Source organism: Carcharhinus amblyrhynchos, chromosome 12 (assembly GCF_965287045.1).
Source record: "Carcharhinus amblyrhynchos chromosome 12, sCarAmb.v2.hapA, whole genome shotgun sequence".
NCBI classification, from domain to species: Eukaryota; Metazoa; Chordata; class Chondrichthyes; order Carcharhiniformes; family Carcharhinidae; genus Carcharhinus; species Carcharhinus amblyrhynchos.
The window spans coordinates 20,992,410-21,004,695 of record NC_137335.1 but is presented as its reverse complement, the minus strand read 5'-3'; the positions used below and the strand labels follow the sequence as shown (position 1 = coordinate 21,004,695).

Here is a 12,286-nt window from a genome sequence, read left to right as displayed (position 1 = left end):
GAGTTAATGAGTCAAATGGCCTCCTTTTGTGTTGCAGGGATTCTGATGGTGTGTGACTTGGGGGGGAACTTTCGGGTGATAGTGTTCCCAAGTATCTGCTGCCCTTGCCCTTCTAGGTGGTGGGGGCCATGGGTTTGGAAGGTGCTGCCTTACTGAGTTCCTGCAGTGCATCTTGTAGATAGTACACATTGTTGATATTGTGCATTGGTTTTAGAGGGAGCGAACGTTGAAGTTGCTGCGTGAGGTGGCAATCAAGCAGACTTTTGGATGGTGTCAAACTTCCTGAGTGATGTTACAGCTGTATGTATCCAGGAAAGTGGAGAGTATTCCATCACATTCCTGACTGATGCATTGGAAATGGTGGACAGACTTTGGGGAGTCAGGAGATGTTCGACACACTGCAGGATGGATTCCCCTGCTTTTGCAGCCACAGTATTTATATGGCTGATCCAATTAAGTTTCCAATTAATGATAACACCCCCAGGATGTTGATAGAGGAGGATTCATAGAATCATAGAAGCCCTACAATGCAGAAGGGGGTCATTTGGCCCATCGAGTTTGCACTGACAACAATCCTACCCAGGCCCTATCCCTGTAATCCCACATATTTACCCGGCTAATCCCTCTAACCTATGCATCCCTGGACAATAAGGGGCAATTTAGCATGGCCAATGCACCTAGCCTGCACATCTTTGGACTGTGGGAGGAAACCAGAGCACCCAGAGGAAACCCATGCGCACATGGGGAGAACATGCAAACTCCACACGGAGTATGACCCAAGCCGGGAATCGAACCCATGTCCCTAGAGCTGTGAGGCAGCAGTGCTAACCACTGTGCCACTGGTCAGCAAGGTGGATGCCATTGAATGTCAAGGAGAGATTCTGTATTGTTGGAGATGGTGACTGGCTGACATTTGTGTGGCAGAAATGATACATGAATGTTACTTGAATATATAATCAAGATGTTGAGGAAACTCAGGTAGATTTTCAGCAGTATATCACCGATAGCCATAATCATTATAAGATATTTCCAATGGTAAACTTGTCAATGAAGAAAATCCAATCCACCCTGAATATCATCCCATCACCCTCTTCAAACTGACAGCCCTAACTCTACGTCACAAGTACCCCTGCTGGAAAGGAAGTTAAGGAGGACGTGTAGATCTGCTTTTATGTACAGATAATAGAGCTGCAGAGTATGCAGGAGAAAGGCAGCATACTGGACAACATTTTCCAATTAAACATGCCACCAGCAATGCCTGGCACACAGCAAGGGGAATTAAGCCAGCGTTGCTCATCACTTTGTATGGGGAGAAATAAGAACCCATCATTTGTTGGAGACACACCCATTGTGGGTGCGGCCCAGCCGCTGGCCCGAAATCCCAGATAATGTTTTCCCACTGTTTCTGAAGCCCGCATTGGGATCGGATGGAATGCTGGAGGATGCCAAAGAGGGAGAGGCCAGAATGAGAGCGAGAGGATGGCCACGCTACCGATAGCTTCGCTCCACACTCGTGTACGGTAACCCAAAGAGTTTCCTGAATCGAGATCTTGCTTCCCCGCTTTTGAGAGAGACTGCCCCAGGAACAGAGAATGCTGTGGATTTTTGAGGTACTGACCGGTAGTGTGGGAGGAGGTAAATAAAAAGGTGCTACACTTACTGAAATGGCTGGTGGGTTGGCCAGTGTTTGAGGTATGAATACAGGGCATATTGCAATGCATAATGGTGGGAGACATTTATTCTCCATCGCTAATTGCTAACCTCTGAGTTCCCCTCGGAGGGGTGGGTGCTCGCCAGGGGCATGCCTGTTGAAGACAATTACAATTCCCACCACTCTGCATTCTCCCTGCCACAGATAGAACTCAGGGGTTTGCAGGCATTCAACTTAAATTCACTCCTTCATTGAAGCGAAGGAAGTTCGATATGGAACTCAGAGATAAGCTCACAAAGTGGCTTCATTTATTAAGGGGCTTCCTCAGGATTATTGGCTCTGGCTGGGGGAAGTGACCAGTCTTGATTGGAGGAAGACTGGAGCAAAACCATGGTAAAAGAACATAAGAACGTAAGAAATAGGAGCAGGAGTAGGCCATCTAGCCCCTCGAGCCTGCCCCGCCATTCAATAAGATCATGGCTGATCTGAAGTGGATCAGTTCCACTTTCCCGCTTTCTCCCTATAATCCTTAACTATACTGTATACTGGAAGGTACATGGGGGGGTTGGGCAGGGGGGGAAGGGGGGAGTCCGAAGGTACCTCCGCCTCGTCGAGATCTCTCCCTCTTCTAATTTTCCACCACACTGCTTGGGAAACTAAGGCAGATTTTGATCTGTTTCCATAGAATCCCTACTGTGAAGAGGGAATGGGATGGAATAGGATGGTGGGGGGGGTATATTCTACTGCTTCATTCTTTGGGGTTCTAGCTCAGTTGGGCAGCATGGTCGGTGCAGGCTTGAAGGGCCGAAGGGCCTGTTCCTGTAATTTCCTTTCTTCTTGTATGGGCCCGATAATGAGATGCAAATGTATTCAAATGAGATTCCCAACATTGAATAGCGGGATTCGTGGCCTGCCACTGAAGATTATTGCCGCAAGCTTTCATGGCCAGTGTAAAATGTGACTTTGGTTTTCTCGCGATATAGTTTGCTCTCGTTACGAAACCCTTCCCATACTATCAGGAGTGGAAAATCCCTGCCTGAATCACACTACCCTCTGCAAACCCCTGCATGCTCTTCATGCCATCCCTATCTAACTTCACTTCAATGAAGGAATGAATTGAAGTTCAATGGCTGCAACATTTGGTGGTCTAGTGTTTATAATTTCAATCTAACGGATGGAGGCCTGAATCCAAAGTGGCGTGGCTTCTGGCACAGGCTCGCCCAGTGCCATCTTGGGTAGACAGTGCAGAGAGACTGCACAGAGAGTTTGCGGGATAGGCAGATTATAACCACAAACAGCGCATTATACCAATTTGACACCAGTGCTGCCAGCTTAGAACTCAGTTCTCCAGCCGTCACCCATTCTTAACTACATACAGCCAGGCACACATTCAGCATTAGGAAGGACCTCACATTAGTGCTTCTAATAGGAATCACTTCCTTTCAGATGATCTGATGTTTGGTTCTGTGCTGAGTTTTGTAGAAGCATGTGATAGTATTTATTAATATTTAACCTTTGCAATCCCTCTTGGCTCACTGCGCAGCAGAGAAAATTGCCCACGGTTACACAGGACACACTGCTGGAAGAAGGAGGAGGAGGGGGAGGAAGAGAGCTCCCAGCTGGAGATCTTTGTCACCCAGGGAGCAAATTCTCCATCTGAACCTCAGTGAGGAACAGTGTGTAGGATGCCTCTGCTTCGCTAAGGAGATCCCCTCCTGAAACCTGCCACAGTCTGAACATTAGCCATTGAGCAGGGCAGGGACAGCACAGCAAGTGGCTGGGAAGGTGACTGTGGTGAGAAGCCTTCATTCTTCTGACCCTTTCCAAGCTGCAGCAGGGGAGGCGACAGCTTGTGGGATTATCGCTAATCTATTAATCCAGAAACCCAACTAATTGTTTTCGGGATCTGGGTTCAAATCCTGCCACAGCAGATGGTGGAATTTGAATTCAGTAAAAAATATCTGGAATTAAGAATCTACTGATGACCATGAAGCCATTGTCGATTGTCGGGAAAACCCATTTGGTTCACTAATGTCCTTTAGATCTGAAGTCGCATGCAGGCCAGACCAGCTAAGGAGTGCAGATTTCCTTCCCTAAAGGACGTTAGTGAACCAGATGGGTTTTTCTGACAATTGGCAGTGGTTTTATGGCCATCAGTAGATTCTTAATTCCAGATTTTTTTTACTGAATTCAAATTTCACCATCTGCCGTGGTGATATTTGAAACTGCTTTGCTTTCTCAATGTCTGCAGGATGATCTATCAGTTCCTGTGTGAGTAGAGGACATTTGGTGACTAGTGGAGTGCCCCAGGGGTCGGTGCTGGGGCCTCAGCTATTTACCATTTATATAGATGATCTGGAGGAGGGAACCGAGTGTATGGTGTCGAAATTTGCTGATGACACCAAGATTGGTGGAACAGCAAATTGTGCGGAGGGTGTGGAGAGTCTGCAGAAGGATCTAGATAGGCTGGGCGAATGGGCCAGGAACTGGCAAATGGAATTTAATGTTGGCAAGTGCGAGGTGGTCCACTTTGGTAGGAATAATGGTAGGAAGGACTATTACTTACCTGGCGAAAAACTGCAGCAGGTGACGGTGCAGAGGGACTTCAGGGTCCTTGTGCATGAGTCGCAAAAACCCAGCCTGCAGGTGCAGCAGGTGGTCAGGAAGGCGAATGGGATGCTGGCCTTCATAGCGAGGGGGATTGAATATAAAGGTAGGGAAGTCTTGCTGCAACTGTATAGGGCACTGGTGAGGCTGCAGCTGGAGTACTGTGTGCAGATTTGGTCGCTGCACTTACGCAAGGATATTTTGGCCTTGGAGGGAGTGCAGAGGAGGTTTACTAGGCTGATACCAGAGTTGAGGGGGTTGAGCTATGAGGAGAGGCTGAATAAACTAGGCTTGTACTCGTTCGAGTTTAGAAGAATGAGGGGAGATCTCATTGAGACGTATAAGATGATGAATGGGATGGATAGGGTAGAGGTGGAGAGACTCTTCCCGCTCAGAAAGGATAGTAGGACTAGGGGGCACAGCCTCAAGATAAAGGGGGGGCGGTTTAGAACAGAGTTGAGGAGGAACTTCTTCACTCAAAGGGTGGTGAATCTCTGGAATTCTCTGCCCGTTGAAGTGGTGGAGGCTACCTCGCTAAATATTTTTAAGACGCGGGTTGATGGGTTTTTGATAGGAGAGGGGATTAAGGGTTATGGGGAGAGGGTGGGAATGTGGAACTGAGCAGCGACAGATCAGCCATGATCTTATTGAATGGCGGGGCAGGCTCGAAGGGCTGGATGGTCTACTCCTGCTCCTATTTCTTATGTTCTTATGTTCCTCCACCAAGGCCTCCAGTGCAGTGGCTGAGAATATAGCAGCAACTTCTCACCCCCTGTTGCACTATTAGTCACTATTCTTGTGGATCAGACACTTTTCCTCAGCCACTTCCAACACCCTGCCCCAGCCAGAATCCTTTTTAAGGTTAGCTTTAGCCTCACACAGGTTTAAGAACCAACAACTCTGCAGCACAGAGTTACATGGTACAAGTTAAACGGACAGGAAGCAACAAGAAAAATTGCAACATGACATCACGGCACAAGGTGGTAGAGGTGGATTTGGAAGGTGCTGTCAAAGGAGCTGTACCCCAGTGCATTGTGTAAAGGCTCTGCTTTCTTCTTCAGAATAAACTTGAGCACGACTGGTTCAAAGTGGAAACTTCTTTATTAAGTTGTCCTTTATACTTAGCATTTTACAGGAAGCAAAATAAGGATTACTTAAGAAAGAAAGAGAAAGAGAGAGAGAAAGCAGCAAAAGCCAGCACTGGATCGAACAACTCAAAACGTATCCTGGATTGAACTAACTAAACATCGGTCTGTGCCTACAATATTACTGAATACTTATCTTGTGTTATTAAAGAGTTAGGTACAAGTAGTTTCCAGCTGCACAATAATACTTAGCAGCTGGCGCCATGGAAGCTTCTGTTTACTTTATGAGAAAGTTTGTTTACCTTACATTGTACTTACAGAGAATATAGCTAAGTTTCCAGGCTGGACCCAGAATTCCAAGCTGATGTGGCCAAATAAGCTTAAGTTAGCTTAAAGCGTAGTGCAATTAGTTACGTTAGGCAGAGATATCTTAAAAAGCCTTTTAACTGGGCAAACCATACAGAGGATCCCATAGGTACACACTGCTCCCACTATCATTGTGATGGAGAGAGTGAACATTCACAATGGTGGATGGGGTACTGATCAAATGGGTCCTGGATTGTGTGAGCATCTTGTGTTGTTCAAGCTGCATTCATCCCGGGAAGTGGGATAATTACAAACGCCTGAATCTAGTTTAAATAATAGGCAGATTAAATTAAACATTGCTTCTAAATTCCCCCCCACTATCCATCTACCTTGTGATCTTTTCCCACAATCAAAGTCCACACTTTACTGCCACCTTGCACTAGACCTCACAATGTTCAATGCTTTGCTCTGGAACCTACTTCTGAATCAATCAAACCAAAAACACGGTAACTACAATGGGGACGGATCTACTCCTGATACATCCAACAGAACATTCTAGCATGATAGCATCAGTGAGCTTCCACTGGGATACAATGTAAAACACACCCAGGATTCACTGGACACTGCCTTGCTGAGGTAAAATTTCATTCAAGTGTCAGTGCAAACTCAGCAGTAGAAGCATTGATTTAAATTTCCCCTGTCGTGTACTCCATCATAATTGATTTGAACAAAGAATAAAGGCCAGGAACAGACCTTCACCCCTCCAAGCCCGTGCTGATCATGAAGCCTTAACTAAAGTATAAAAAACCTTCTGCCCCTACACGGTCCGTATCCCTCCACTCCCTCCCTATTCATGTACCCTTCTAGATGCCTCTTAAATGTTGCTATTGCTCCTGCTTCCACCACTTCCTCTGGCAGTGCGTTCCCGGCACCCACCATTCTCTGTGTGCAAAACTTCCCGTGCACATCTCCCTCAAACTTACCCCTTCTCATCTTAAACTACTGCCCCCCTGGTAATTGACACTTTCACCCTGGGAAAAATCCTCTGGCTATCCACCCTGTCTATGTCTCCCATAATTTTGTAGACCTCTATCAGGTCTCCCTTCAGCCTCCTAGTTTATTCACCCTCTCCTCACTCATGTGATGGACTGGATTCTCCGGCTGCCTCACAAGATATTACTAAGAAATAAGTCATTCTTCATTGACTGATTCATGCCTTTGGTTTTACTGTTGTATTGGCTTCAGGCTGACCCAGAGGCATGGCCAGTTTTGTGGGCGAAGATGAATGGACATTTGGCTCCTGTGGTGTAAAAGGTGGCCAATACTCCGGTGTAAATTGATAGAATCATAGAATCTTACAATGCAGAAGGAGGCCATTCAGCCCAGTGAGTCTGCACCAACTACAATCCCACCCAGGCCCTATTCCCATAACCTCGCATATTTACCCTGCTGATCCCCCTGACACTAAGAGGCAATTTAGCACGGCCAATCTACCTAACCCGCATATCTTTGAACTGTGGGAGGAAACCAGAGCACCCGGAGGGAACCCACACAGACACAGGGAGAATGTGCCACTCAGACAGTGACCCAAGCTGGGAATCAAACCTGGGTCCACTGGAGATGTGAGGCAGCAGTGCTAACCACTATGCCACTGTATGATGCAATGTATATTTAAAATTCTGCAGTCTGTTACACCAAACCATAGCATTTTGCCCAGAATCCAGTGTTACCCAAGTGGAGAGAAATGTAGAAATAGCAATCCATTGTGTCCTGATTTATTTTGCAGTGCAAATTTCCAAAGACTTCTATATCAACATTAAACAGAACACAGAATCAATCACACAATTTTAATTCAATTTTAACAAACATTTCCCTTAATTTTGCTTTTACCATTTTGAAGCCTTTCACTTTTACGTCCAATTTGATTCATTGCCTTTTTTAATATTGTCCATCAAAGAATCATAGAAATCCCACAGTGCAGAAGGAGGCCATTTGGCCCATCAAGCCCACACTGACAACAATCCCACCCTATCCCTGTAGCCCCACGTATTTACCTTGCTAGTCTCCCTGACACCTGGGGTCAGTTTAGCATGGCCAATCAACCTAACCCGCACATCTTTGGAGTGTGGGAGGAAACCAGAGCACCCGGAGGAAACCCACACTGACGCAGGAATTTGAAAGCCACTTCCATTGAGTATTTATTGCCAGTTTTTTTCCTTAACAATATGTGAAAGACTGTTGCTTCAAAATGTACGCCTGTCATTTTATTTTCATTGGGCTATTCTTCTACTTAAGAATCTGTGAATCTTGATGATTAAACTCCTTGTGCTCATTATTGTGTTACAGCTGGGGATTTCTCTATTCTTTTATGTTTCCCACATAAGTTGTAGCAGACAATCTATTATTGCCTGTTTTGCAACCTTACTAGAATAATACACAACAGATTTCCATTTGATACGTTAAGTAGAAAATTATTCCTTCAATTTTGCCTTTACACAATAGTCTACCAGAAGAATGAAGATAACTGATTGCAATGTGATTGATAAGTAAGATTTCCTTTTTTTTAAAGTCCTGATTTAGGATGGAGCCAGCATTGCGAGGCCCTCCTCCACACGTTTCTCTTCAATCCCTAGGTGGAAATGTGGAGGGCAATCATCTCCTTGCATTCATCCTGGTCATATTCATAAAGCCTGTTGGTACAAACCGGAACAGAGTGTGAGCCACCAGCCACAGTTCCAAAGTAAGCACAGCAACCTCCTCTCAAACACAGGCCCCTTGTTGATAGTTACCGCATAACATTTTCCACATCGTCGACCGTTTCAGGTAACCTCGTGCCCCTGGTTTCAGGCAGAAGCTGTGCCAAGCCACCGGCTGCCAGAGAAAGGACACCTAGAGAAAAATGGAGATAAATTCAAGTCCACTGTATTTGTTGCTAATCTGCATTGATCGAGTCCACAATGGTTCTGGCCAAAGTTAGGAAACTTCTGGGCAAGTTGAATGTATAGAAAATGCGAACCTAAACTTGGCTGTCTCAGGTTAAATTAAGTACACAAATAAAGTCGCAAATCACGACAGAACACATTGGAAATTCTTGAACTGCTCTCCAAAGTGGCCCAGGATTATATCAATACAGTCACATTGGTTGAAGAAGAATGTTTACTCCCACCTGCTTGGAGCATCAAGGGCAATAAATACCGACCTGGCCAATAACACCCACATCTCGAGAACGGATAAAGGAAAATGTTTCTGCCGATGTAGCTGACACATTGATTCCCAGCTACGAAGAACAAAAGACAACACTGCTAATTATCCCTTGTATTCTGATGCTATCTGTCACAGGGAGGCGATAGCTGAGTGGTGTTATCTTTAGACCATTAATCCAGCTAATGTTCTGGGGGCCTGGGTTTGAATCCTGTCAAAAAATATGGAATTAAGAATCTACTGACGACTATTGTCAGAAAAACCCATCTGGTTCACTTATGTCCTCTGGGGAAGGAAATCTGCTGTCCTTACCTGATCTGGCCTGAATGTGATTCCAGAGCCACAGCAATGTGGTTGACTCTTTATTACCCTCCAATGGCAACTAGGGATGGGCAATAAATGCTGGCCCAGCTAATGATGCCTATGTCCCATGAACAAATACAAAAAACCATGGTATCATTTCACCAATTTCCACTTCCACTTCAGATTTCCAAAATCAGCCTATTTATTTACATTTCAATACTTATTTATGAACAAATATGCTTTTTTTTGTTTGTTCTGGGGTAGTATGTATAGTTGAAATTCTGTTGTATTGTTAATGTAAGATTGAGTTTTCCCCTGGTGCACTCTGATATTGGGGAAGTGGTGATGTAGTAGTAATGTCACTGGACTAGTGATCCAAAGGCCCAGAATAATGCCTTGGGGCATGAGTTCACATTCCACTGGAGCAGTTGGTTGAATTTAAATTAAATAATTATGAAATGTAAAACCGAGGATTTTCAGCCACACACCAACTATCATGGATTGTCAAAAAATCTGATGCTCTTTAGGGAAGGATATCTGCCTTCCTTACCTAGTCTGGTCTACTTATTACTCCAAACCCACAGCAACGTGGGTTACTTTATGTAATCTCGCCTCATAATTTAATCCTTGTACTCTGGTAACACTCTGACGATTTTGATTTTATTTGATTTATTATTGTCACGTGTATAAGTATACAGTGAAAAGTATTGTTTCTTGCGTGCAATAAAGCATACCATTCACAGAGAAGGAAAGGAGACAGTGCGGAATGTAGTGTTACAGTCATAGCAAGGGTATAAAGAAAGATCAACTTAGCGCGAGGTAGGTCTGTTCAAAAGTCTGACTGCAGCAGGGAAAAAGCTGTCCTAGAGTTGGTTGGTATGTGACCTCAGACTTTTGTATCTTTTTCCCAACGGAAGAAAGTGGAAGGGAGTATGTCAGGGTGCTTGGGGTCTTTAATTATGCTGGCTGCTTTGCCAAGACAGCAGTAAGTGTAGACAGAGCCAATGGATGGGAGGTCATTTTGTGTGATGGGTTGGGTACATTCACAACCTTTTGTAGTTTCTTGCGGTTTTGGGCAGAGCAGGAGCCATACCAAGCTGTATTACAACCAGAAAGAAAGCTTTCTATGGTGCATCTGTAAAAGTTGGTAAGAGTCGTAGCTGACATGCCAAATTTCTTTAATCTCCTGAGAAAGTAGAGGTGTTGGTGGGTTTTCTTGCCTATAGTGTTGGTATGGGGGGACCAGGGCAGGTTGTGGTGATCTGGGCACCTAATAACTAAAAAATAGGATGCACCCTTCTTACAGGCCAGGAGATAGTTTCTAAGATATGATGCCCAGAACTGTACTCGGTGCCCCTGATATGTTCTAACCATTGCTTTTTACAGCTGTTGTAAAACTTGCTTCCCTTACATTCTAACCCTCTTAGCCGCAAAGACCAGCAGCATTATATCAGCATTGTTTGATGAATGTTTTGCATTGACCTTTCAGCGTTGCGTAGGCATGAATCCCTAAACTTCTTAGGCCTGTTCCTAGCTGCTCAAAATTTTTAAAAAAGTATTGATCTATCCTCTTTTGCTCCAGAATGAACTCTCAATTCATCAAGATCTTTCTGGATATCCGTCATTGTTTCTTTGTAATTTTATCTTTGAAAACCTATTCCACCTATCTTTGCGTGACCATTGTATTAACTGAGTCACTAATAAATATAGTGAAGATTTCAGCACGGATCCTCCCCCTCCCCCTTAACTAATTTTGTAGTAAGGTCAGTCTCCTGTGTAGAATCTTGTTGAATACTTTCTGAAGTCTGTTTAACTATACCCATAAATAGTTCCCGAAATCTTTTCCTCAGAAAGGTTCAGTTATGTCTATTAGACATGACCAATCCTGTACAAAATCCATATCAGATCAAGTCAGTTTAACTTTCTGTAGGTGCTTAATCACTCAATCCTCACTGCAACACTGAGACATTGGTGACCTCTGCCCCTGCTGCAGTGAAACTGAGACACCAGCAGGGGGCTGTCATCACAGGAGGCTCTTCAAGTATTGTCAAACTATTGATCATCACATTTGCAATGGAAAGGATGGACTCCAGGTACTGCCTGCAGCCCTGGGCCAGACCCCTCCAGCTTTACAGTGACTACAGGCCCAGTGACAGGCCTGCTAATGCCCCCAGCACCTTGATATGCCGGCTCATCAATATTCCCCAGCCTGAGTCCCCAGTAAAGCCCGTGGCTGAGTTCCCAGTGGGTGCAGCCTTGCTCCCTGGTCTGACACACAAGCTTCCCTCCTGGCCTTGCCACAACCCTCTTGTGCCCAGTGACTCACCACATGCTGATCCCCACTCTATACTGCCCTCTAAGGTGTGTCCGGGCTGCCAGCTGCAAGAGTCAGGTTGAGTGAAGGTGCTTCCCTCAGAGGGTTGGGAGGGAGCCCTTACTCTGCACTAGGCTGGCAAGCAGAGATACCGATGGGGGGATTAGCAGCTGGGGAGAAGAGGGAAGGGGCTGGAAAGCAAGAAGCTCTCAGTCACCACACTGGCAGCGTGTACTTCATGCCAGGTTGCAGTGTGATGATGAGGAGGAATTTGAGTAGGAATACAGCCCCATCCTGAAAGATCTCAGGGATGCTGGATGTATCCTGGATTGTAGCTGGCTCCAGGATGCTCAGCACTGTCTCCTCCAGAGGGTTCAGGGTATGCAGGCACACGCCTCTCCTCACAGGCTCCCTGCTGCTCCCTGCGATTAGTTACCATCTTGTCGTGCAAGAGAGAGAGAGAAGGTCAGTGAGTGGGGCCCAATGCATTTTGGTAATGTGCCCGACATAGCTGGAAGTAAGTGGACACTGTGCGAGGTGTTTGAGGAGCTGCCAACATTGGTAAATGAATGGAGCATCTGAATGTACTGAATGCTGAGGGGTGAATGATGGCTGTGTGGTTGGGAAGAGATGTCCTGTGATGATCCATTCAGTGACCTTGATCACCCTGTAAAATATTTCCATCTCTGCAGCCTGGTGCAGAGGGTATGAATCTTCATGGCCACCCGCTCACAGTGAGCCTCGAGGTTCCCCTGTTCTCCTTCTAGAACGTGATGTCTCTCCTCTCTACCGCCATTCACTGCTGCCAAAAACCTTGTG

At 45.5% G+C, this 12,286-nt stretch overlaps 1 protein-coding gene across 1 annotated transcript in view; it reads right to left on the bottom strand.

Moving 5' to 3' along the window:
* Positions 1 to 5,340: 5,340 nt before the first annotated feature.
* The window catches only part of LOC145350837 (solute carrier family 22 member 3-like), a 30,836-nt gene continuing 23,890 nt past the window's right edge, over positions 5,341 to 12,286 (bottom strand). Inside the window, exons 10-11 of the mRNA XM_080200190.1 lie at positions 8,439 to 8,538; positions 5,341 to 8,339 (exon numbers count right to left, since the gene is read on the bottom strand). Coding sequence (XP_080056316.1) covers positions 8,279 to 8,339; positions 8,439 to 8,538 — 161 coding nt within the window. The 3' untranslated portion in view covers positions 5,341 to 8,278. The remainder of the gene's footprint in view (positions 8,340 to 8,438; positions 8,539 to 12,286) is intronic.